The sequence below is a fragment of the Anoplolepis gracilipes genome, chromosome 6 (genome assembly GCF_047496725.1).
Source record: "Anoplolepis gracilipes chromosome 6, ASM4749672v1, whole genome shotgun sequence".
In the NCBI taxonomy this organism is placed as follows: Eukaryota; Metazoa; Arthropoda; class Insecta; order Hymenoptera; family Formicidae; genus Anoplolepis; species Anoplolepis gracilipes.
This window is the reverse complement of record NC_132975.1, coordinates 14804832-14831909: the sequence shown is the minus strand read 5'-3', so window position 1 is coordinate 14831909 and position 27078 is coordinate 14804832. Positions and strand designations below refer to the sequence as shown.

At 31.4% G+C, this 27078-nt stretch overlaps 2 protein-coding genes across 12 annotated transcripts in view; one reads left to right on the top strand and one right to left on the bottom strand.

Moving 5' to 3' along the window:
- Window positions 1-27078, bottom strand: part of Dh31-r (Diuretic hormone 31 Receptor) — a 108464-nt gene that overhangs the window by 77311 nt on the left and 4075 nt on the right. For all 11 annotated transcript variants that reach the window (XM_072893890.1, XM_072893889.1, XM_072893892.1 and 8 more), the window contains 2 exons: window positions 18661-18740; window positions 9932-10049 (listed from right to left, as the gene is read on the bottom strand). In XM_072893890.1, coding sequence (XP_072749991.1) covers window positions 9932-10049; window positions 18661-18678 — 136 coding nt within the window. In that variant the 5' untranslated portion in view covers window positions 18679-18740. The remainder of the gene's footprint in view (window positions 1-9931; window positions 10050-18660; window positions 18741-27078) is intronic.
- On the top strand, window positions 838-10129 carry LOC140666569 (UDP-glucosyltransferase 2). The gene is made up of 6 exons (XM_072893884.1): window positions 838-990; window positions 1824-2262; window positions 5468-5884; window positions 6500-6731; window positions 7345-7573; window positions 9045-10129. Exons 2-6 carry the CDS (start codon window positions 1861-1863, stop codon window positions 9340-9342), a joined length of 1578 nt encoding a protein of 525 aa, XP_072749985.1. The 5' UTR covers window positions 838-990; window positions 1824-1860; the 3' UTR covers window positions 9343-10129.

The window sequence follows — 27078 nt, the reverse complement described above, 5'->3', positions numbered from 1 at the left end:
GCCATTCCTTCCAAAGTAGCGTGTCGATAGCGTTTGCGTTGGTAACTAGCTTACTAGCTTTGTGAACAATGTTAATGTAGTGTCTAGAATAACCAATTATAACTTATGACCGGCATAATGCGTAATAAAGATTGTGAAAAGAAAAAGTGATAAAATAAACTTAAGCAAGAAAAGATCCATTGTTAATTCTATATAAATATATAATTCAAATGTACATGTGTGTGTATATATTTATGATAAATATATAGATAGGTAACATTTTCAGATTCCAATCTTAATTATTGGTATTAATTTTGTAAGTTTGACTAATCTTAGGAATCAATTTCCTAAAACTCTTCTTATACAGATATTCTGCAATCATTGCAGAAAAATGTGCCAATAAAATATTACTTATTTAATAAAGTCACCAAACATGTTTAATTCATTTATTTTAACAGGATTATCGCTAAATAAAAAGAAAAGAAAAACCATAATCCTATACTTTCTTGTTAGAGGAATATCCTCTATCCTTTAATCCACTTGGATAAATTCAGCGATATATATACATCAATTTTGCATATTACTTTCTGTATATATTATATATAATATTTGTTCTGTTAACTTTTTTGGTTTTTTTAATTTTGGAAATTATATTCAAATATAGTAATATAAAACGAATAAACACACTAGAGACGAATAATAATTATATTATTAAAAAAGTTAGGCGAAATGAAACGGAACCTGTTATATGTGAAAGAGTTTTTAGATAAGTTTCGACTGTAGATCAAACCTGTTATATATGAAGTATGACCATTGGCTGATTCTGCCACCACTACTCATCTTTTGTAATTTATCTTTCCTCTGGTGGGAGCAAGATCAGCGTTCACGATTCACAGTGTAGTTATGAAAGATATTCTCTTCAATGTGCCAGATAATGAATAACATCGAAATACTTTAGGTTACCTCTCGTATCAACCAGTGGAATCTGATAAGCAATCGTGTTATTGAACAGTGAGTGATAGTGGCAGTTTTTTTTATTTGATTATAATTTAGTGTCATGTACGATATCTGCTATCCACAATCAATAATGTAAAAATTTTTGAAGATGGAAAAAAGTATGACACGCAGAGAAATTTAAGCCCATATTATTGTGTTTTAAGAGTCTTTAATTTATTTATATTAACGATTTAGAAAAATTTACCCTCAAAAATTAATAAAAATAAATTCTATTTGGAAATTTCTATCATTTTCATTTCATGACAAACAATTTTGTATTTAACATATAAAGCAATTTATGATACACGAGACATATAAAATTAGAGAATGATGTGTTGTAAATATTATCGAGTGCTGAACCGTTGATTTTTATAAATATAAATCGTGCATTTAATATGTATTAACGAACACCTCTAAATACTGATAGGAGCTAACGTTCTCTTAACAGGAATTCCATTTAAAAAGTTGAAGGTGACCTTCATGTGATCCTTAAATTATTTTTTTTGTATAAAACAGCTTTTTCGAAAATGGTGTAATTTCAAGATAATCGACTGTATCTTTTAAAATAAAAAACGCATATAATTAAGTGAAAATTTTTTATCGGTGTACATATTTAACGCTCAGATTAAAATACATAAATGTTCGATAAGAATATTAAATATCTCTTGAACGCAGCCTAATCTAAAGTTTTATCATTGCAAGTCAATATAAAAAAAGTGATGTATCATCTTGATTAATGTTTTGTAGAGATAGTAGATTGTCATTATAACGCTACTAATAATAAGTAATTTACTACGTGCCTCAGAGATTATATAATGCACGTCAAATAAATTGGATATAATCCGTAGTAAACCTAAGCAGAACTACAGCGACCAGCGAATCAGCATGAAGCTCCTACTGGTTTTTTTTGCAATCCTAATCTACGACCAAGTCGTTAACGGTTACCGGATCCTCGGAGTGTTCCCGTTACACGGCAAGAGTCACTGGGTCATGCAAGAGGAATTGATGAAGGGCTTGGCGAAACGCGGTCATCAGGTGGACGTGGTTACACATTTCCCGTTGAAGAAGCCGATACCCAATTATACTGATATTAGTATAGCGGGTAGTCTCCCGCTTGTTGTGAATAATATTTCCGCATCAGAAATTAGCGGATTCGGTTCTTTCTCCATGGCACACTTAGCTTATATGGCCGGAACACAAACTTGTCAGCTGTTGAATCATCCAAAGTTGCGGGAACTGATCAAGAATCCTCCGCAGGATCCTCCTTACGACGTCATTATTACGGAGGTATGATTATTACGATGCTCATGAATATGTACACGTCATTCATTCTTGCCTATATCTAATAAGAATTGCGTTTAATTTACATTTACATGATATTACGACCGATTAAATCTGTATTAAAACTTGTCTGATAATTTTCCAAAAACTTGTGCATTTCTCTTCAAATGTCAGATTATTTTAATCTTTGTAGTTTTATATTTCTTAACACACTCTAATATTTTTGTAACTAAACTTTAAATTTCTTTCAATGAAACTTGTTTGACATTAAATGAGCGAAATAAAATCCCATTAAGCGGGCACCCGCAGTTGCGGGTTAGAAATAAAAGCTTTTTTGGGGGAATTTTTTCTGTCGAAATCATTGTGTCACTTATTCTAAAATTTCTGTACAATATCAAACAACATTAAAACTATATTTCAGAATTTTTTCGTGGAAGAATGTCCCATAGTGTTCAAGTAACGAGCAATCTCCGAGAGGCATTTCTAAAAAAAGGTTTATTTGCGGTGATCACTCCAGCTCCGAGCAAGATTATCTGATATGAACAAATCAAAGAAATATAGTTAGTATATTAGTTTATTTAGTGCTTAATCGAAGCATTTTTGAAAATTCATATTTTTCATAAAATGGCGGAGGTTCAAAGTCAAAATTCGAACGATCATTTTTTTGACCCCAAAAAAATCGTTCCATCAATGTCTATAAAATAGAGAGTTTTTGGAATATTTAAAAAAGCTTCGATTAAGCACTAGATAAACTAATATACTAACTAAATTTCTTTGATTTGTTAATTTCAAATAATCCTATTCGGAGCTAGAGCGGTGACCGCAAACAAACTTTTTTTTAGAAGTGCCTTTCGGAGATTGCTCGTTATTTCGACACTATGAGACATTCTTCCACGAAAAAATTCTGAAATATAGTTTTAATGTTATTTGATACCGTGTAGAAATTTTAGAATAAGTGACACAATAGTTTCGACAGAAAAAAATCTGCGGGTGCCCCTTTAATAATAATTCGCGCGACAAGAGCTTAATTCGCAAAAAGAGCTTCCTTCTTGACTTTTTTAGAACGCAAACATTATTTATTTGGTATCTCGACATTTTTATTAATAAACAATTAATCTTTCTACTTACTAAAAGAATAAGATACTTTTTTGTACCTCGTGACAATGTATTTTATAATTTCAATTAAATTGATTAATGTATATACCGATAGGAAAAATAATCGTACTTTGTGTTATAAATATTTTATATAATCTTTTGTAATTAAACATTTTCAGAAAAGAGTTGTGCATAAAACATTAATCGGCGAACAAAAGATAATTATAATTTAAAAAATTCATAAGTTACCAAAAGATAAGATTATTTATACGTACAGCAAACAAATCGAGCATACGCAGTTTTTATCACGTACAAATTATATGAAAAAAAGAGAGAAAAAAAGCCCGAAAAAGTAGATCATCAAGAAATTGTTTAATTAAGATTTTATTTAATCAAGACTTGACTAAATGAATATTTGATCAAATCCAGATATATATAAAATTAATAAAGTTAAATAAAACGCAATTAAACAAAAAGCAAATATTACTTCATTAAACCAAAATTATTACAGATTTTAACAAGATGTTAATTAACCGACTCACGCTACATCCTGTAATATGCAAAATTCTCATTAATTATTAACTCATTTTTAAATATTCACGATAAGCTACAAACAATGCTATGTCAGATTTTATTAAAGTTGCATCATTTTAATGTAACGACAGAAACTACTGTCTACTCGATAGAGAAAATCCTGTCCCATTATCTCTATAATAATAATAATAATCATAATGATAATGATAACAATAGTAATAATATTAATAATTTAAAGACCATTATAAAGCCATTAATTCGAGTAGTTTCTTACAATATCTAATGGATATCAAAGTATCAAGTTAGGTAATATTGAAATTGACAATAATGCAACGTAACTCAGTATTGTTATCAAAACTCAACTTATGACTATGCATTTTTTGCGCATCGTTTTACAGTCATATAATGGTTTTTCGCCTCACGAGTTTGCTAACTAAACACAACTCATGAATGGAAATTTTGATAAATACATTTACGTAACAATGAGTTGACTATAAATTATGTAAAGTAAAATTTTTTGGTATAAGAAGAACAGGAGACACGTTGAAATATGACCCGTGATGCTGTGCAAATATGAGCGCGCTGCACGTTGCGTCATATTAAAATTAAAATAATAAATTTTTATCATTAAAATAATAAATATTGTATGTGTCGCTTGAAATAACAAATACTTATCACTAATAAATTACAAAACAGACATTATATGCTTAGTTAATTTACATTATCGTTTAATTTAATTATATATAAATTGCAAGAGTTATAATGACAAAAATAATATCACTCTTACATGAAAAGTCTATTTGTTTCCTTTATAGCATTGTTTTACTTTCTGCGTGTAAAATATGATTGTGCATTTATTTAAGAGATTCAAGAATAAAACAAAACAGAAAATGTGCAACTATAACGAAGTAGATGTAATGACACGTAAAATTGCCGCGCTCAATATAATAAAACGAGAGTGTGTTGAATCTCGACACAAATTGTATGATACTTGTTGCATCATTCAATTTGCCCTATTCAACGCATATTCACAGTATTTAGAAACTTAACGAGCTATTATTTGAGCTATTTTTGTATTCAGATTGTAGGCAGCAATTTGATAAATCCTGATGTTACAAACAAAAATTATGAGTTAAGAATATCTATCCGACAAGAACTTTTGATATAGTGTACATTTCGTAAAAAAACAGAAAATATTTATTAATATAAACGCGCGCTTGAAATGCAGCATCTTTATATGTTAAGTTCTTTTCAGTGTCAAAGTACAATATATAATTACGTAATGTGGTGCTATCCTTGTTTTTGCCACTTTATAACATTGTTTGCGTCATGTCTATTTTTTTTATTATCACGTGTAGTAGCGTGTCATAATACTACATAGTTTCTTTCCTTTACAAATACAATATCTCGTTTACTAACATTATGTAACTCAAACACACCGTGCTACATCGTGTACTACATTGCTCAATGATCATGACTACTTCATAATAGCGTGATTTTGCGCTCCGATGTCACGAGTATTATTATAAAACGTTTTGAATAATTAATCAATCGATAAATTGCATTGTGTTTCGATTCACAGCTGTTCGTGGCACCGTGCTACCTGGCCTTCGGCCGTCATCTCAAAATTCCCATGGTCGGCACGGTAGCTTGTGCCTTTCACGATTGGCTCAGCGAGATGTCCGGCAACCCGCTGAATCTCGCTTACATCCCGGGCTTGTTCTCGACATACGATCAACATATGAATTTCAAGGAACGACTGTTAAACGTTCTGTTATCGAATTTCATCTCCGCGCAAATACATTATTACACGAATGAGCAATTGGAATACGTAAAGAAGTACTTTGGTATAGACGTGCCGTTCATCACGGATTTGTACTATGACATATCTTTGTATCTAGTCAATTCCCATCACTCGTTACATGGAATTAGGCCAATGACCACTAATGTGATCGAGGTCGGCGGTTTGCATCTCAAGGACGACGACCCACCATCGCCGGTATGTTCAAATGAAAATTGCCTTTTCCGCAAATTATTCATATAACGCAGTGTTAGTTCTTCCCGCATCTAATGAGAGCTGAGGTTAATAAATATAATTTCTATATCTATTCTTTTTTTTTCATTCAAAGCCAGCAAAGAATAAAAGAAACTAACTATAAAAAAAATAATTATTTGACGGAGAGAATATGAAATTTATTGTTTAAATATACTGTAAAATTATTCGAAATTAAGAGAAAGAAAATGGGATTTTATATTCAAAGATAAAATATTTTAAAAATGAAATATTATTCTTTTATTAATAATAATACGTATTTATATATGATCTGCATTGATAATGAATGAACTGTCTTGTATTAAAATATTTTTCTTTCGATAATTGTATATAAATATGCACATAATAATTATGATAAATATAAAAAGATGATTATATTATATTGTTTCACCGTAAATTTCATGCAGTATCTATTCTTTTCTTCAAATGTATCTTTTTGCAAGCAACACTGCAAAGATTTGTTTATTTCTTGATGTTATGTATTTAAAAAAATATATATGTTTATAACATTAGGTTGATCTATCGGTATAAACTACTTGCTCTAAAAAAATTTATATGTAGGAAGTGCAAAAATGGTTGGACGAAAGCAAGGATGGCGTCATTTACTTTACATTTGGTTCCATGGTGAGGATTGAGACTTTCCCTAAAGAACTGATCGAACAGTTCTACACGTCTTTCAAAAAAATTGCGCCAGTTCGTGTACTGATGAAGGTCGCGAAGAAAGAAGATTTGTTGCCAGGATTACCGGAAAATGTCATGACACAATCTTGGTTCCCGCAAATCTCCGTTCTGAGTGCGTAACTATTGTCAGTCAGTCATACGTAATAATAGACTTTTGTTTCTTAATAATCTTAGAATCATTATTGTCGATAAAAGTCCACGGTTTTTTGCACACTATAATAGCATTTGCATAGAAATTGAGTAATCTCACTAAAAAATGTTGTTTTCCGATCAAATTTTATCGTGAAAACTTTTATAATTTGTAATTTCTGGTATATGTATATATATATATATATATATATATATATATATATATATATATAATGTAGAAGTTTCAAACACAGAAAGAGAGAGAGAGAGAGAGAGAGAGAGAGAGAGAATGCAAAATTTTAACTATCTAAAATCCGTTTAATACTATTCTCAATTAAAAGGAAAATATTTTCCTTTTAATTGAGTTAATTAGTATATTTAAGAAAAAGGAAAATTATATTTTTCGGCAAATAGAAATTTGAAAAAGTCGATTCTTTATTTAATGATGTACGGAAAGATACTCTCAGCTTTGAAATTAAAACTTTTAATAACAAAATTAAAATTGGCGTCATTAATTTTACGCGCTGTGAATTTGTTGGATGCATCCAATCGCGATAATGTATAAAAAAGAAAAAATTAATATATGAATTTTGCAGAACACAAAAACATACGCGCTTTCATTACGCACGGCGGTGGCATGGGAACGCAAGAAGCGATCTATTGCGGAGTTCCTATGATAGGTATCCCTCTATTCGGCGATCAGCACATTAATATTCAAAATTACGTCAACAAGAAGGTGGCTATCTCACTCCAGTCAATAAATGACGTTACCGAGGAGAAATTAACTTCCGCATTAAATAAAATTTTGAAGGATCCCTTCTATCGGTAAGTACTCAAAGTATTATGAACGTTCAATCGAAATTAATGAAATCATAACATTGATTGTATGGAGACCGCAAACACAGGGAGTTAAAATTTCGTTAGCTACAGATAATTGATATTTCAAAAGTTGCACAAAGCATTATTTTCAAGTAATTATCATATTATAATAATGTATTAATATATATATATATATATATATATATATATATATATATATATATATACATATATATATATATATGTATATAATTAAATTTATACAATATATTTTTTATAGCTTTTAATTTTTCATTTTTATGTATTTATTATTATATTTATTTTTTTTTTAAATAAAATAATTTTATTTGAGTAAAAGAACTGTATTTAGAGTTAAAGTGCTAAAATTGTGCAACTAGCAGTTACACGTCGAAAGGACAAAAGTCCGAGATTCACTGGTTCAAATCTTATTAGCTCGTGCATATCGATCCGTGACCAATTGCGTATAATGTGGAACAAATAGAGCGTGCACTCTCTATTGTGACCAAATCTTGCTGAACCCTCCAATGCATATCGCGAGTCAATTCTAGTCAATCGGTATGTGCTTTAAAATTCCATGTTCGTTCCATCTGCATGAATCCATATGAAACACGTCTTGCGCATAAAAATCGAAGGACAAACGCTTCAAACTCGGCAGGATAAGAAGAAAGAAAAATGAAAAATTTATACGAAAAATGCATCGTATATTTTTTTAAGATTGAAAGATGCAAAATCTCGCGTCGAATGGAAATTTTCATAATGCGACCAACAAACATTGTACGAATAGGGTAAACTCGGGTAAGACGGTCATAGTTTTTTAAAATACAAAAAAAACATACTTTTATTTTTGTTATTTTTTAATAATGTTTGGCATATTATCTTTTACTGAAGCTTAAATTACGTAATATTATTGAAATTAAAAGGAAAATATTTCATAGAAATTTTATATTATCAAAATAGTACGACATAAGCATTGGCCATCTTATCCAACTTTTAAGGAAAAGATGACCATAATATTTACAAAAAAAATAGTGAAAACGAAAATAAAAATTATAGGTCATATAACAATTTATATATCTTTATAATATGTCTAACGTCGATTACGATAGCTTAACTGTAATTTATTCAACGTTTTTAGTGGACAAATGAAAAACTTTGCAGATAGTCAAAAGTAAAACGATGATATAAGATTGACAATATCGTTATTTCGAATAACGTATGCGCACAAACTACTGTAAATATCGATTATCTTTGATAATGACTAAAAAAGCGCACTATATAGCGATTATTGAAAAAAATTACAGCCTATGGCCATCTTTTCCGTATGATCATCATACCTTAGTTTACCCTACACGCTCGAGTTTATTTTTTTTTTCTCGGAATTACTTTTTATTAGTAGATTTTGCTGTATCGATATATTTAATAATAAATGTCTCCCTCCTTCTTGCTCCTGTTTTAGCGAGAATGCACAGAAACTGTCAAAGCTGTTCCTCGATCGACCGGTGACCGCCTTAAACACATCCATATTTTGGGTGGAATACGTCGCAAAATACGGAAACGTGCTTCAATCACCGGCCATTAAGCTCTATTGGTGGCAACGGCACTTACTGGACGTTTACGCCTTTATACTTGCTGTGATTGTTACAGCGCTTTGTATCGTGCTATATGTTCTACGAAAATTGAAGAATCTCTTGTTTGGATCGTCCGTTTGTGCAAAGAAGGACAGCGCAGCGATTAGGTCGAAGAAGAACAAGTGAAGAAACTAGCGACGAGAACTGTATAAATGTGTGTAATTTTATTTTTTTTTTTTCCTCTTCTTTTTCTTAGACTTACGATATTTCTAAAGATTGTATTATTATCCGCCTAATATTTGCGAAAACCATATTTAAAAGACAATGCTGTGAAGAGTAGCGTCTCTCGTTTGCTATTGTATTTGTGTATTGTCCAGCGCGTATTTCAGTAACATTCACTTTTAATTAATTACACAGCGCATGTTATTTCTGATATAATGTATAATATAGCCGTTAATTATCGCGCGGGATATAGCCTGCGCTTATACGTTGGACGCATGCATCGCGTGCACATGCACGCGTATGCAACGTTAATATTTTCATCTTTCTACTTGTATTAACGTGACGAAACGTCTAATTTCTAGACGAAAATCAGATACATTAGCGTGCAATCACAATTAATCGATCGAGTAGCAACTCGAATTAAATGAGGGGTGCCCTCATTAAATTTACATACAATGCAGACACGTGCGCAAATTCGCGGTTCTTGCAATTCGCTTGGTGTATCACGGGACTTTATTGTAATTTTTTTAAAAATAAAAAAAAAATACCTTACCCGGAGGCAGCGTCGTATTCGCATATTTCAGCTTCATGCATTCTTGCTCGCGTTCCAGTAGAATCCGACGAAGTTCCTCATCAAATAGTGTGCTACCCACCGTCGTGTTTCCCGCCATCTGTTCGCAAACGATGCGTAGAATATTAATGAGTTATAGTGGCAAAAGTAAAGTAAGTAATAAATGGCTGTTACACGTTACCGCATAACTTTACTTATTCCAAGGCTACTTAACATGCGTCACGATCTACAACAAAAGCACAGAGAAATCTAGAGCCTTACGTTAACATTTTACTTTAATTAAACAGGTAACACTTAAAAAAGATGTAAAAGTAATTAATTACATTTTATATAAATTATACTTTATTGTATGACTATAGGTATAATTAAGGTGTAAAATGTATACCTTATTGAATAATTTAAAAATAATTTCTCAAGTGTCAGATAAAATTTCTGTATTAAATAAAAAATAAATGTATTGGAATTGTCTTGATTGTAAAAGATATAATTCTATAGAAAAGATATTTTACGACGGAGATTATAAAACCAATTGTGAAATTTCTGCTGTGTTCCTTTGATCTGTTATCACATTTTATTATATTCTCTATATATTTGCTCTTTATTCGCGTCCGATTGCATCAGCCCTCTGTCACGATATTCGTTATAATATCACGAATTTGCCAATTATATTCGTAAAGGTCATCGTCGCTTCAATTTTGTCACGCAACGCGTGATTGCTGCGAAACTTCGCAGAGATGGACGGATATAAATCGTCGCCGTTGGCGATGAATTTCAACGTATTATCGAGAAAATCGTTTCATTGAAGCTCGACACGGCCTCTGATAACTTTATTGCATAGAAATGAATGTTATTGCATCCGGTCGAAGCAGCAGAGATATGAAATAACGAGGCGAGGCATTTTACGACAGAGCTATTTATGCACTAGACGAAGAAACGTTCGGTTCTCGGAGTCCAGATGGACATAAAAGTTTGTCGCACGAATTATTGTCACGTCGAATTCCCGACATTAATTATTCCTGAATGCGCGTCATTACATTAATTGTGACGGAAGAAACACACATCTAAAAATGTGAATCTTTTTAAAAGCATTTTTCACACAACTTTTTACAATATTGAAAAATTGATTAGAATGATAAAAAATTTTATTCAAATAAAATATATCACCTTAATTCTCCTTCTTTCATACTAAAATAAAATAAAAAATACAAATTGTATATTAAATTTATATTGTATGTACAATTAATAAATATATTATATGCATGAAGTATATACATATGTGCAGTTATATATTAACATAAGCGATATCTTAAAATGCAATCGACATAAAATGTATATTATTGACACTCTTCGTAACGTCATAACGTCATAAATAAAGCATGCAGTGCCCAGCTGACAGACGTTATCGGCTTTGTGCATACATTTATTACTCAGCCAACACAGCACTTCACTTATTCATTAATTAATTAGTTCATACAGTTATGCCATGTGTCGCCATATTCGGATTACATGGCACATCTAAACGAACAAAAGGTGCTGCTTATTTACGCAACGTATAACTTATTTCATCTAACTGTAACTGTAGGATCTTAAATAAGTAATAGAAATGAATAATGGAAACCTATATGTATAGAGAGCATTCAAAAGCATCAAAAGATAAAAATGAAGCAATTTTTTGTAATAAGCTTAATCACATCATATATTACAATTTTGCAAAGTGTCTTTTAATAAACGCCAATCAACATTGTATAATTGAAATAATTAATAAAGTTATTAATACAATATTGATTTTAAAGAAAACGTACTTTGTATAACAATTAAAATTTTTAATCCAAAACCAAACGCAGTTTACCATAAAGATATTAATTAAATGGAAACAAAATGCAAAATATTCGATGAGGATGAATGTTTTTGGTGTAATTTTTCTCTTACCGCTATATTTGATTACATACCATTTGTAACCATTTCGTAAACCATTCCCAAACCGCGCTCGACAAACACGAGCGACAAATATCGATGATTATTCGCGAAAAATCGACGTTCCCCATATCTCGCAAATGTGACACGACTCCTCCTAAATCAAACGACCTGGTAAATAGTGACCCGTCAATTTACATTCAATTAAACGCGTCCGATTGCCAGAAGATTCATGAATTTACATTTTGCTGAAATTTCACGCCGCGTCAAAAAAGCGTACGTATACATCTACGTCACTATGCAATACTTCACGGCAGTAACAATACACCACCTGAGTGAAACAAAATATTCGTGCGATGTAAAAAGCGCCGTTTGCTTTAAAATTGATACAAAATAAAATAATTGAGCACAAAAATACTCTTGCAGCAATTATAAACGCGTTTATCGAAAAGTCTGTAAACTACAGTGTCATTGTTGGTTTTTCAAAGAATTCACTTCATTTTGTCGCGTGTTGTCACGTTTTACTGAAATATCTTATTACGTGAAAAAAAAAAAAAAAAAAAGATAGATATTTTATTGTTTGAACATTTTATGACTATAAGTGTGCTACATGTACGCATAGTATAAGTGAACGAAAAAAATACAATAACCAAAGCAAAACGAAAATAAAATTGGGTGAGATCAAAATCGAAAGTAACAAGATTTCGACGTTGAATTATGGAACAGGCTTCTCTATTTTAACACTGGCTCAGCTGCCTTGCTAACTCAATCCCGAGGCAATCAGAGAGTTTTTTTTAAAGCTTTAACCCACATTTTCACCGCATATTTTTTACGTTAAATAGAGTCAATTCATTTCGAGCTTTAATTAAATGAACATTGAATAAACAATTGCGAATTGCAAAAACGATTTTAAACCTGTTCTCTTATACCTTCTCATCGCACATACATATTTAATGCGAAAAATGTATCTGATGATATTGATATCATTGTCTCGTATATTTAAGCAAATTAAATTTTAAGCATTATATAATTAAAAAATAATTAGACATTCATATTTAACGTTTAGTAAAAGTATAACTTTTATCACATATCTTTTTTACGTTTTAAGATAAATAACAAATATTAACTGAACTAATTGCCTCTAACTTTAGAATGTGTGTGTGTGTGTGTGTGTGTGTGTACACGAGAACTTTTTACGAGTACAATACATTTAACAAATAGCAAACTACTTATCACCGTTGTAGCACGTACTTGGAGACATGTGTTCTATATAAAGATCACGCTCTTATCTTATGTCAACGCTATCTACATTTATAGGTAAAACAGACAGTAAAGTATATGTATATGTACTACAACTGTATGTTATACTAATGTCTTGAAATTGATTATTGCTCTCAGCGTGCTCGTAATGTATAAATAAACGTAAAGAAGAGAGAATGTTTAAAATAATCATTATTTAAAAAAGTAATTATCACGCGCAATCAAAGTTTTTATTCATTTATCAAATAAGTATTTTAATATGTATGTGAATTGCATAATTATTAAAATAAAAATGTTTTCAAATTTTTCAAAAATCTAATTTTGATCTACATATTTTACTATTATAAATTTTATAAAAATGTCATAATGCTGAGCTATTTTACACATACATATCTATATAGAAATGTTATAATATAATATTATATTATATTATTATTTATAGATGTTTCAAGTTTCCAACATAAACTAAAATAGTTTACATATGCATTACGCAATAATTTCAAATGTGGATGAAAATGTATAAGCAATTAATTTCACGAGTAATAAATGTTGAATAATTCCTCAATTACTTATCCTGTACCGTCGTCGGATTTCTAGTTTTCGCATCCTTTTTTATTCATCCTTCGCTGCTCTTTCATGACATTCACATGACACTTACGTGATATTTTTGCAAAAACAATGATTAATTACACTGACGTGCCCAATAATCAGTAAAATATTATCCACTTTGCATTTGCGAATTTTATGCAACGCGTATTTTATTATATTGTGATGAAAAAATTATCGATTCACTCGAAAATCACGCAGCCAAATTTACGCGCTACTCACCGCGGCTATTTCAGTTAATAATAGTATAAATAATATGCTTGCATTTTTTAGAGAAACTTTATTTCGCGTTATAAGCGAATCAACATGCAATTTAAAATAAAAAATAAATAAGAATTAAATATTTGAAAATATGGTTAAACTTGTGTGACAGATTTCAATCAAATAAATCTCGCGAAATATACGCACTTTGACAAATGGTGATTTTTCAATGTTTTTTTTTACGATACATTGTTGATAAAAATTAAAATTTTATTAAGAACGCGTGGTTTTATTAATTAAACACGTTGCGATATTGCTTAATTCAAATTCTATCAGTGATATAGTTTTGGGACGTTTTGTTAATAATTAAAAAATACGTAAATAACATTAGTCTTTATCACAATATCGCGAGATACTGCGAATCGAGTTAATAGTTAATTAAACGCGATAAACAGATAGAAAAGACAAAATCGATATTCAATATCGCAAGGATAATCCATTCTCTACGTTAAATGGACATGTTATTAATAATCAATCAATATATCACATGTCTCTTTATTATTTCAATGAAATAGTCATCACCGCACGATACGATTTCTCGTGTCATTGACCGCAAAAGTTAATTAATTGTGCTCGATAATTAATAATAATTACAATTATAAAAAATAGTTATAAGGAATGTTAGAATTATTTCGAAAAATAACGCAAACGAAAAATACGCGAAACAGTTCGTGTGAAACAGTGTTGTACGTGTGATTAAGTTAGGAGTGCCGTGCAAAGTGTCGTGCAATCATATTTTGTTGATTATTGCGAGCGCGAGCGTAATTAAAAGTGCTTTCACAAGTATTGTATGAATGCCATGAAGATGCAACGAAGGATGAACAAGAGAAGAGGCAAAAACTCAGAAAGACCTCGGACGAAATTACGAGGTGAGTAATTAAAAAATTATTTAATATTTGTTACTCGTGAAATTAAGTGCTCATTTATTTTCACGGTGTGATTACCTTTTAGATGCAATTTTAATGCATTTTGTATAGTAATATGTGATGTAATATAAAATTTAACGCGTGATGTAAAATATGTAATTTAAATTAATATGTATGATGTATAAAATATTTTAGATTTTACTTTCAAAATTTAAAATATGCGTATCTAGAATAAATAAAAATATAATAAAACAAATAAATTCTATATTAAATATTTTTAAAAATTTTTAATAAAAAAAAATATGATGTATTGTTGCATCAACAAACACACATGAAATAGTACACATGTAACTACTGATTTATCGTTTTTCATTAGTGTTGCCCATTTTGTAAATACATAAAATTTCAATTTAGAGTTTGATATATGCTTCAAGGCAAACTGTTTCTATATAATAAATGATAAACAATATTGCAATGCAATAAATTATATAAAGTACTCGAAACAAGTAGTGTAACTAATTATAAAAATATCAAACTGAATAATATCAATTCAATTAATTAAAAAAAATTACTCTAAACCATAACTAAATTCATTGCACTTAATTTTTTCAACAATTTAGAAAATTTTTCACAATCATCACGAAAAATTTCAAATTTATTTAGAGAGCAATTAATATGTAAATATAACCTTTTCAGAAAAAAATAAAAACTATTTTTTAATAATACACATAATATTAAACTGTGTATATTATATCAAAATGAATTCTTTGTTAAAAGACGATAAAGGTCTCTTTCACACTTGATAGTGATATCTCGTATATAGATACAAGTATTTTTTATATTTTCTAAAAAGTAAAGATTTTGAAATAATTTCCGTTTTTAAATTCTTTCCGATTTATACAGGGTGTCCGGGAAATCGCCCGTAGTACTTGGGGAGCTATATAAACATAAGTCCGGAAATAAGTCGTTTCCGAGTTATAGCCACTTTTATGTTAAAAATATCGTAATTTATTTTTCATAATTGTAATCTTAATTTATTTCATTTATTTCACAACGCTGTAACATAAATAACTAAAACATGAACTCACACTACACATTCCAAATAGTTTACAAAATAGTCAAAAGTTTACAGTAAGAGTAAGAAAATGAAAAACATGAACTGAGAGAAGAGTACGAAAATTAAAAACTAACAAATTAAATTCTCGGACTATGCCTCTTCATGGTGCATCTTGGGTTACGCCAAAAAAGTCCGAATAAAGTTATTTATGTTACAGCATTGTGAAAATAAATTATGATATTTTTAACATAAAAGTGGCTATAATTCGGAAACGATTTATTTCCGGACCTATGTTTATATAGCTTTTTTTGTTTCTTTTTTGCTCCCAAATTACCTCCCGAAGTACTGCGGGCGATTTCCCGGACACCCTGTATACATATGTATGTACAACGTCAGAGAGTGAAGAGGAAGAAATATTACCAGACGACCGTGTCATATCTTACAATCTAGAAAAAACAAATTGTAAAAACATGGACAAGTGTTGTTCCTGTGTAATGAGTGATACAATGGTTATTTTCTACGCGGTCTGTGCAATTTTAAAATGCTATCATTAATGTATGTCACAGCAATTCACGATCTAGTCGTACCACTTTTTGCGAACGATCCTTGAGTGTTATACCGATCTTTGCATCAATATGTAATTTGCATAAGAAGCGATAGTTGGCATAAATAAATATTTACGTGGTCGAGGAGGATCTTTGCAAAAAAAGACATGATATGAGCACAGCGACAGTTTGACGCAGCCGATAATACGACTTCCGTTATCGTTCAAGGAAACGTCAGATCTATCTTCGCAATTCCCCTTTCTTGTCGTTTACAAGATCTCACATTGTTGAGTCGCTGATTGATGAGTACCATCGATTCGAGGGTTCGCGAAAGGATTTCACCCCGTTGAATGATAAAAGAACGAGAGGGGGTACAAATATCGGTTAATCGACCGTCCAATGAAAGCCGATTTGATACGACGACATAATACATTATTTCCAGCTTTATTATATCGTTGGACTAGTGGAATATTAATAAGAAAAAAGATTCATGCAAGCTTGAAGCAATCTATAATTTTCTAAACACTTGTAAGATTTTTAGATTAATTTATGTTTACAAAGAATTTTCTTCCCGAATGGTATTGTAATTATCGAGAATTTAATTCTAGAAATATGTATCAAACTCTCAAAAAATTGTAGTAAATTTTTCGTTTTACTACGTTATTACTTTTATTGTAAATTTCAATATCATCCAATAAAAAACCTCGAAATATTAGAAAAATATCTTCTTTTATCATTTCTGTAAATCGTATAATTTTAAATGTTGTCACGTGCACTCTAATATTGCGTATTTCAAACTTTTGTGTTAATACATTGCAGTTTTCACAAATATTGAACGAATTAAAAGCAGAATGCCACAAAGGATCGCAAATAATACCAAATTTGCTTTATTTATAAAACAATACGAAAATAAAGGATCACTGATTTATACAGCAAATTGTTTATTTATCGAAATAAATGTGTTGATTTGTAATCATATGTTAATTGACAATTTTCATTACTTCTTTTTCCATTTCTCATTACAATTCTTAAAATTTCTGAATTAATTTTTGTATTCTACATGGTAAAATGTATCTCTCACACACTTTTATCTGCATAGAAATATATTTACAAATTATTCGCGCGAACAAGAGTGAGTTGCATTTTTATCGATCCTTATCAAAATGCGAATAAGTTCCAACTTGTATCGAAAGAATACAAAACAAGAGGTTCTCATTTTAATACAATATCACATGAGAGGCACTTGAGATTTGCATGAAATAATAGAGAGAATTTTTTATATATGTAGAAAAACATAAAGAGATAAACATCATTGTTAAATGATAGCTCAATTATACATTACACAAAAAGAATAAAAGTTACAATACAAGTTTTGATAAATAAACACTGCCTAGAAAGACCATTGATATAAAGAGATTCAACGTTGACTGTATGCATATATTTGACCATAAGGAAAGAGAAAAATACTTATGTATTATTTTCCTTCTTTATCTATGCATATTGAATGCGCAACTATATCAATCGTGTTGGTATATTATAAGCCCCATATGATAAGATAAGAAAAAATAAAATATATTTAAAATAATATAATAAAAAATGATTTATATTATATATACATGTAAATTATATATAATATATATATATATAATAAAATATATAAAAAATCTTGTAATTATTATATATAACAATCAGATTTAATTTTTTATTTCATTTATTTTTTATTTTGATTTATTATTTTTTTACTTTATTATATATTAACACAAATATAATTGTTAATAATATGTAATTATTATATAACATACTATACAGTACAAATGTATATAATCAATGTTGAGTTTATCTCTTTATGTTTTTCTATATATAAAAAATGCTCTCTGTTATTTCATGCAAATCTCAAGTGTCTCTCATGTGATATTGTATTGAAATGAGAACCTCTCGTTTTGTATTCTTTTGAAAAAAGATTGTATTCTTTCGATATACAAATTGAAAGTTATTCGCATTTTGATAAGGATCGATAAAATGCAATTCACTCTTGTTTGCGCGAATAATTTGTAAATATATTTCTATGCAGGCAAAAACGGAAATAAAGGTGTGTACATACATGCACGGGAAGCTCAAGTTTTATCATTTGTAAAATTACACTTAACAATAACAATAAAATGTCACAAATACAAGACATTTTACAGATATCGACTTACTAACCTCAGTCTGTATCTCCATGATTGGCGTTATTGGCAGGTTGCAAAAATGAAGTACGTTAGAACCACCTTCGAACCACAGGCCTGAAATAACAGAAACGAATACATTCAAAGACTTGACACGAAGAAAATATTATAATTATTATGTTTTTAAAATAATTTTACGTTTAAGAACAATTTTACGTGTGTTAGAGATTGTTGGTAAAGTATGTAAAAAAAATATTTTTTATTCTTTCTCCCTAAAAGAAAATGAAGTGTATATTATACATAAGTATTATAGATTATATAAATTATAAATATTAATGAAAAGATTACTGACAAAAAAAAAAAAAAAAAAAAAAGAAAGAGGAAAAGAAAATATTATAAACGAGAGAAGGAGAGAAATCTGCTAAATAATTATTGCTCGCATTTGCAACTTTTTTTGTATATAAAATATATTTTTATTTTTATTCAAACTACATCTAAATAGAGAGAACAAATGAAAAAACAGCTTCACGACGGACGTGAAGCATCTAATGACGCTAAGCTGGAATGATAAATGTAGAGCGATATATGCAGTCTATATATACGGAAAAAGAGCAAACGCATTACGTAAGCGTCGTGTTCGTGGTCTCGCCGATTTATTTTGAGAGAGACACGAACCGACTTCAAGTCCGACACTTCTTTCGAATTCAATATGCGGTCCGTCCTAATTTTTACCCGAGTTACGAAACCGAACCGATATTTTCGCGTCCAATTTTACGCCCCCGCGACTATTTCCATTTACCTCAACCCTCTCGCGGCTATACTACGTCGGGACAAATCGATTCAATTTCCATTCTATTAAGATCAGCAGGTGGTAAAAGTACGCTTTCCCGCTGAACGAAACTAATCGTAAGTCTTCGATGTGAAACCATTCTGTGCGATCTACCGCGAAGGTCACGAACGCGATTGATAGCTCGTCGATCGGTGGGAGACCGATCGTTTCTTGACGTCTATCAGCCAACGAGTTAATGGTCGAGGCTTATCGAGCTTGTAGACAACATAAGATTAATCGATCGTTGGTAGTTGGTTTTTCTACAACTTAAAAAAACTAACGGAAAAAAGATTTGAAACGCGATCCATTTGCTTTGCTATCAAATCAAATCTGCTATTGTGAGAGCGATCAAAATATAAGTGAAACATGTTTAGTGCACAAGTATTATAATGCAATATATAATAAATAACATAAATAATATAATGTAATATGATACATTGTATCAGTAAAGTAATGTATAAATATAATTCAAAGAGAGTGTAAGAAAATATTGAAACAAATCATTTGATGATTTTGTAAAAGGAAATAAATACAACATTCACAAAAAACATATTTTTTGTCATTTAAATGAGTTGCAGCTTAAAATGCAGTGAATTTTTCATATATTTCTTGTCACAGTTATTACGTATTCTATTCGCGTTTTCGTCTGGTGGTTTTGAATTCAACGAGTACCGAAAACACGAGGAATTGTGACTCTCCACGTGTTATTTGGCGCCTGGCCAAATTTCCTACGCATTAATACGATCGTCCACAGCTTTCCAACATACGAATCTATCTCTAACCGACATATCAACATCCTGTATCCTGTATGACGATCGTACGACATGCAATTTTCGAATAAGATCGTTCGACAGACGCGATACGCATCGAGTTTGTTCGCGCATTCGCCCTCATGAAGCCCTAAAATTTCCTTCATTCAATCGTTATTAAATTATCAGCCGTTGAACTTCTCTGATTAATTGCGAATACATGGTGAACGATAAAATGCAATTCTGCGTTTGATTGTTGAAGCGTTTAAAATTTAAATTATTATGTCCATCTTTCTCCCTTTACTGTATTATCAGAGGGAAAAGTATAGAGAGACACGAACTGCCCGTTGTGTATTTTTAATATATTAAATTAGATGATTTTCCATTTCGTTTGCTTTGAGTTACAGGTGCATTTCAGAAATTTCATAAATCCAAATTATGTTGCTCCGTTCGTTGCACACACGTATTTAAAATTTTAATATTATTTCAAACAACATTTATATCGCGATATATTTTCATCCTATCTGTGACATTTCTATCTCCGCGAACGTTTCACGTGTACATACATGCTTCTTTGTGCGAAACTGTAAGTCAGAGTAACAGTAAGTCGAGTCAGCTGGCATGCTATTTGCGAAAAAAAAATATTCTTTTAGCGAGAAATTCCACGAGGAATGCAAATTCCCTTTTCACTTTGTTTCCGCACGGCAAGTCCAGCGTGCAAATCTCACGGTTAAGACTCGCGGCCGCGCCATGTATTCGGCCCCGCGTGTATCTCTGTGAAAATAGAATTTACGATGATGGCAGTTAGCCAACAAATCATTCCAGCCTATGTCCGCGGTCCATCGGTATCGATCTCCCTTCGCCTCGGCTAAGTCCGCGAATGCGTAAGCATGTAAATTAAATTAGACGCGCTGTTAAATTACTCGAAAAGATATAGCGAGATGAGTTATTTTCGCGCCCGATATCACCCTTTGCTCGGCGTCTTAATGGTTTCGTCATTGATGCTTCACCATTCCATGGACATACAAAAATGGATCGCGATTGGTGCGCGCTGTCATGCTTATCCCGAGCCTTTGACGAGCAGTGTCACTGACGGCTGTATCGTTACGTCAGAATCCTCTCTTGGTATCGTCATAACGCTTCACCATCTTGTCGCGTGTTTGCTAAAAGTATTGCGCAGTTTATTTACAAAATGTCTAGAGCATCCGTAACGGATGCGCTTTTCAACGAATGCCAATAGAAAAACAGCGGTCGTTTTATCCAAGTCGATATTTATTCTAAGTTATTCGGGAAGATTACGGAAAGTTTTTTTTTTTTTTTTTTTTACAAAATCAAGAGAATATCTCTTGAAAAAGTACAAATGTAAGAGATAAATCAATCTTATTTTTTTCATCCGTCTCGGGCTTTGTTTTTTTCCAAGAGTTTTTAAATTGGATGACTGATATTGAAAAAATTATTGAATCTATAATTTATACAATTCCGTAAACACCCGCGATATTTACGCTCGAGGGTTGAAAACCTTTCGCACGCAAATTACGGCCTCTTATAAAGCAAGGAAGGTCAGCTGCGAATTGGTCGTAGAATCTATGACCGCGACAATGTGTGTGTGTGTGTGTGTGTGTGTGTGTGTGTCCAGAGTACTCTATAACAATATACTACAAAAGCTAGTCATGGTCTCAACGTATATAACTAACCGCACCGCGTGACGAGATCTTTTGAATGACAATTACCAAGTTGAAGCCCTTCAGCATTTAAGCGACAAGATACAGGCGTTTCTATGCATTAGCTCCCATTCCAATAACTAGTCCCATAGCAGTTATATCGTATTATTTCGAAGAGAAGATGTTTCTCGTTCATCGCCCGAACGGATGCTGCAAAGGACACGACAGTGTCGTTAATACTTGACGAATATATAAGTGGCTCTTTATGAAATTAATCTTTTTGCACGCTCCTAAGTCAAAAACAATTACGCAGATTACATTGAGCAAATTGCCCGAATTACACACAGGTTGTTGAATAAACGTTAGCGTTAATTAAAATGTTTTGCCGTTAATAAAATATAAACGCTGCGAAAAGAAACATCGTTTCTCTCTCACATAAAATAATCGCCGCGATAATAATTAACGCATTGATCGCTCCCGGTAATTAAAAACGGTAATTATATCGTTTAAAACATAAGATAATAAAATAGCAGCACTTTTTCCTCTCATCGCAAAAACGATAATGATATTAATCGCATGAAAGGGTGAAAATATAATATTTTAATATTAAATAAATATTATGTAAATAGAGCAGGATATGAATCGGGTTTCAGCTTTTCGTGGCGATAAATTCGAAATAATCGCCGCCCAACGATGATAATCAAATTGATGTTCGTGATAATGTAAATGTGATGATATTAATTAAAAATCTAACCGAGCAACCAATAGTGTGCTTTTCTCACTCTCGTGTGACATTTCGAGCTATAAAGAAATTTCCGTTAAAACCATCCGACCGGATTGATACGATATATGTATATATTCACGCGAAAATACGGATATCTATACATATTTGAGGGACAATATCGTATCGCTGCACCTAAGCTTATATGTGTCGTACAACAATCGTATCGGAACACAATTTGTGTGTGGGATGCTATTTCCTACATATTTACTCAACTCGATTCGGCAAATTCTAGCGAAATACGTATACCTATATATGTCGTGTATGTCGTGTATGTCGTGTATGTCGTGTGCGGAATGCATATATAAAAGCCGCAGAGAAGATTATTATAAAGTACCGTAATATTAAATACAAGCGTCGATGTGTAATACGATTCCCGTTACGTGATATTAATTGCATATTGTTGTTGTTATCATTGGGAAGGAAGAACGCATTTAACGACGAATTAAAAAGAAAGAAAAGTAATTATAAAAGTAGTGGATGGAACACGATCATCCGATTAGCGCGCGCAATTCGATATTTCATTACGCATTACATCAAAATCGTTTAATACGATTTAAAAATGCATTCGTGCAGATAATATTGAAATGAGCGTTACTATTCTTTACGCTTAAAAATGTGTCAACTGCATCGTTTGTATAGATTGTTTCACAGTAGAAAATATATAAATATTATTAATGATTTTTTTTGCGGGGAAATATTTTTGTATATTTACAACTCTATTTACAACTCTATATACATGTAGATATATTCTTATATACACAAAGTAAGAAACAGTTTAGCATATCGCAAACATGTCTCGAAGCTCTAAATAAGAAAAATGCTAAATAAGTAAATATGCAAATATTTATCCGCGAGTGAAACATGTAAAATTATACACTTATAGGTGTAGTACGTAAAAAAAAAATAAAATAAAAAACTATCATTCAACAAAGTTAAAAACACCTTTTTTGTTATTCAACGCTTTATTAGAGACAAAGGAAATTGTATCTTATTTAAAATTGTGAAAACTTAACAGGATAAAAATGAATGTTGGATATATCTGTCTGATGAGTTTATTGCAATAGAGGATAGAGAACAGAAAATTGACAAAACTTTATAATATCTCATTAAAATATTTAGAATAAAATATGCGTAATATGCATAAAAGTTTTATTTATACTCAATTTCTTATCTACACTCCAAAAAATGATCTTGCAACTTGAACAAAAATTTTCTAGGTGTAAAAAATTAACTGAAACAGATAAATTATTAGCAAATACCGCATATATTTTACACTTAATTAATTTAAATGACAGAGACAGAGAATTTATATCTGTACTATTAGTGTAATTTAGACTGAAAATTTTTCTGCGATGCCTATCTTTACGGCCTATTGTCAAGGACAATTATATTTGTGATTAATATTTGGCACTGGGATCTAAATTTTCTAGCGGTATTGCTAGAATATCGCTGCTATAAATTCTATACGTGACAAACAATATTCCAACAGATAGAAAAAGTAGCGATGAATTTTAACTGAGACATCTAGAAATCTATCTACATACATTAGCAAAATATTATTTTGAGCGTACGTTATATACTCTTACGTGACAATTTTGCGCGATACTAGCTCGTTTTTAATTGTCGTTTTCAGTCTCTCGTACTATCTTGACTTATCGAACAGCGACGTGTTTGAGTTTTTCGCTTTTACGACTTTGTGAACGTGTATATCGTTTATTTATACGGTGAAGCCTGAACATAGAACGTCGCGCGAAGAGCCGAAGACCGAGGAGGAAGCGAAGGAAGGTCACTCGATAATGCTCTCGACGACGTGGCCATTAACCGTACGAGGAGGCGAGAGGGATGCGAGAAGCGGAGAGCACAAGGTTCTCCCTGCGCTCGCTCACTTTGCTCGAATGCACGCCCAGTAAGGCATCAGACGTCCTGCATCGATCACATCATCGGCCGAAGGCCCTTCCGATACACGCGATAGGCCCATCGATATAAATGGATTCGAGCGAGTGGCGAGAAAATAGACGAGACTAGACGGCGGACTTAAAGAAGCCTGTTTCGTGCCATTTTCATCCTTCGAGAAATGAAAAATGCAACCATTGTGTCTGTCCCTCTTTCTCTTTCTCTCTCTCTCTCTCTCTCTCTCTCTCTCTCTCTCTCTCTCTCTCACGAAGATATACGCCTATACACATATGCATATGCCATGGCATATAAAGCATCGCTCGTAAAATACGAAGGAGATCGTATTTTACCCTTCTTGCGAAGATGTTAAAGACGCAATTGCGCGGAGATAGTACTTTTTGAGGCTTCGGAATATTTTATGTATATATAAATAATGTACATACTTATAGCGCTGAAATGTGCGTGTGTGTGTGTGTGTGCGTGTGTGTATGTGTGCGCGTCATACGGTTAAGCAATATCATTTAAAATAATGACAAACTAACCTGACATTAACAGCTATCATAAAAACATTCTGACAAATATTTTAGATCAGTGCGTGTGTGATATAGAAATTAATGACATGTGTTTATTGATTAATTTGCGAAAAAACTTGTGTAAAGAAAGTCGCCGGAAATTAAAAAGTCACGGTCGTATCGTAATATATGTAAACATATTCAACGTGACATGTACTCAAAGACATTAAACTTCGTTAAATGTCAGAATGGCAAAAAACTGTGCTATTATCTATTATACTACTTTTTATTTGTCAGGTAAAACCGTTTAGTTAAATCGATGATAGACACGTATTGCTCGTAGCAATAAAATTGACTCTTTTATTACTTTGTTTACACGTAACATCAAGCATGTAAGTATATCTTAAAAAACCAAAGTGGAACTTTAGTAATTTAATATTACCATTTAACATTTTTCCAAAACTATTTGTTTTATTTTTTACGAGCGAGACGCTCGTTCATTTATATGCATGTGATAAATTGACTTCCTGAATATTCGAATAGTCGTGGCAAGAGACACAGCTATTGTGGTAGAAGCAAAAAGACCGTTCGTCGCAATTATTTACAATTTACATATTATCTACGACTCGTGAGTAATAACGTTACAATTGAATTGAATACAGAATTTTTTTACACAATCTGTCTTATTGATCACTCAAAAAAATGATCTTGCAAGTTGAACAAAAATTTTATAGATGTATAAAATTAACTGAAACAGATAAATTATTAGTAAATATTGTGATACTGCATATATTTTGCACCTAATCAATTTAAATGACAGAGACAGAATTTACATCTGTACTATTAGTGTAATTTAGACTGAAAATTTGTCTGCGATGCCTATCTTTAGGGCCTATTGTCAAGGACAATTATATTTGTGATTAATATTTGGCAATGGAATGTAAATTTTCTAGAAGTATTGCTAGAATATCGCTGCTATAAATTCTATACGTGACAAACAATATTTTAACAGATACAAAAAGTAGCGATAAATTTTAATCGGGACATCTAGAAATCTATCTACGTTAGTAAAATAATTTTTTGATCGATGTTAACGTATATTTGACAACGATAAAATAAATTGAAATTCCATTCTTGATTTAATCGTGATGTCATATATGGCCATGAATTGTGAATTAAAAAATAATAATTGTTCTGCGCCGATAGAAAATAGAGGGAACCGTCGAAGCGGACGAAAAATATGTACGATTTTATTGCAGTTTCGGTAATCATGGTCGGCGCACTGTTAACGGCTTTGATAACTCTCGACGACAGTCCATCGTTAGACAAATTTATCGAGTTAAGATGCTGGGCGTAGTGTTTCTCGGGCACCTAACTACATCGTAAATTAGACGAAAATGTTGCAACCACCCTCGTGATACGCGTGTATTGTACGATGCAGTTGTGTGATCTAAATACAAATAGAATCGCTCGGGAATTTTCTTTCCGAGAAAATTGCTTGAAATATAGTAGAGGTGGATTTTTCTTGCGCTTTCTAACCAGACATGTCATCTCGCATCTATAAAATAAGACAAGCGTATATCCGAGCCCTTGGAGAGGAAAGGAAAAGAGACACTATTTGAGGGAAGTGTAAAGAAAAAAGTAGGGCAAAATATACATATAGAGCGTGTAAAAAAAATATCAAACACATTATTCGTTAAGTTTGAATAGCCCCGAATTCTTTCTTCACTGCGAAATAAAGTTATCTATATAGTTAAAACGTTGTGTATATATTTGCAAGAGTCTTACCAGAATGCTACTTCTCTGCAAGATGGAGAAACCGGTGTATATACCTAACGAACGTAATTAATTGGAACAGGAAACTCGCGAATAGGAATTCATTCTGTGAAATTGAATTCGAATCGTCGAAATGATGAATTAGATTGAAAACGTTTGAGTTATTTTCTATCTGCTCACATCACTTTATATTCATCGCGAATGATTAAATATCACCCTTTCTCAATTAATTTCTTGTTAGAAACAAAGTG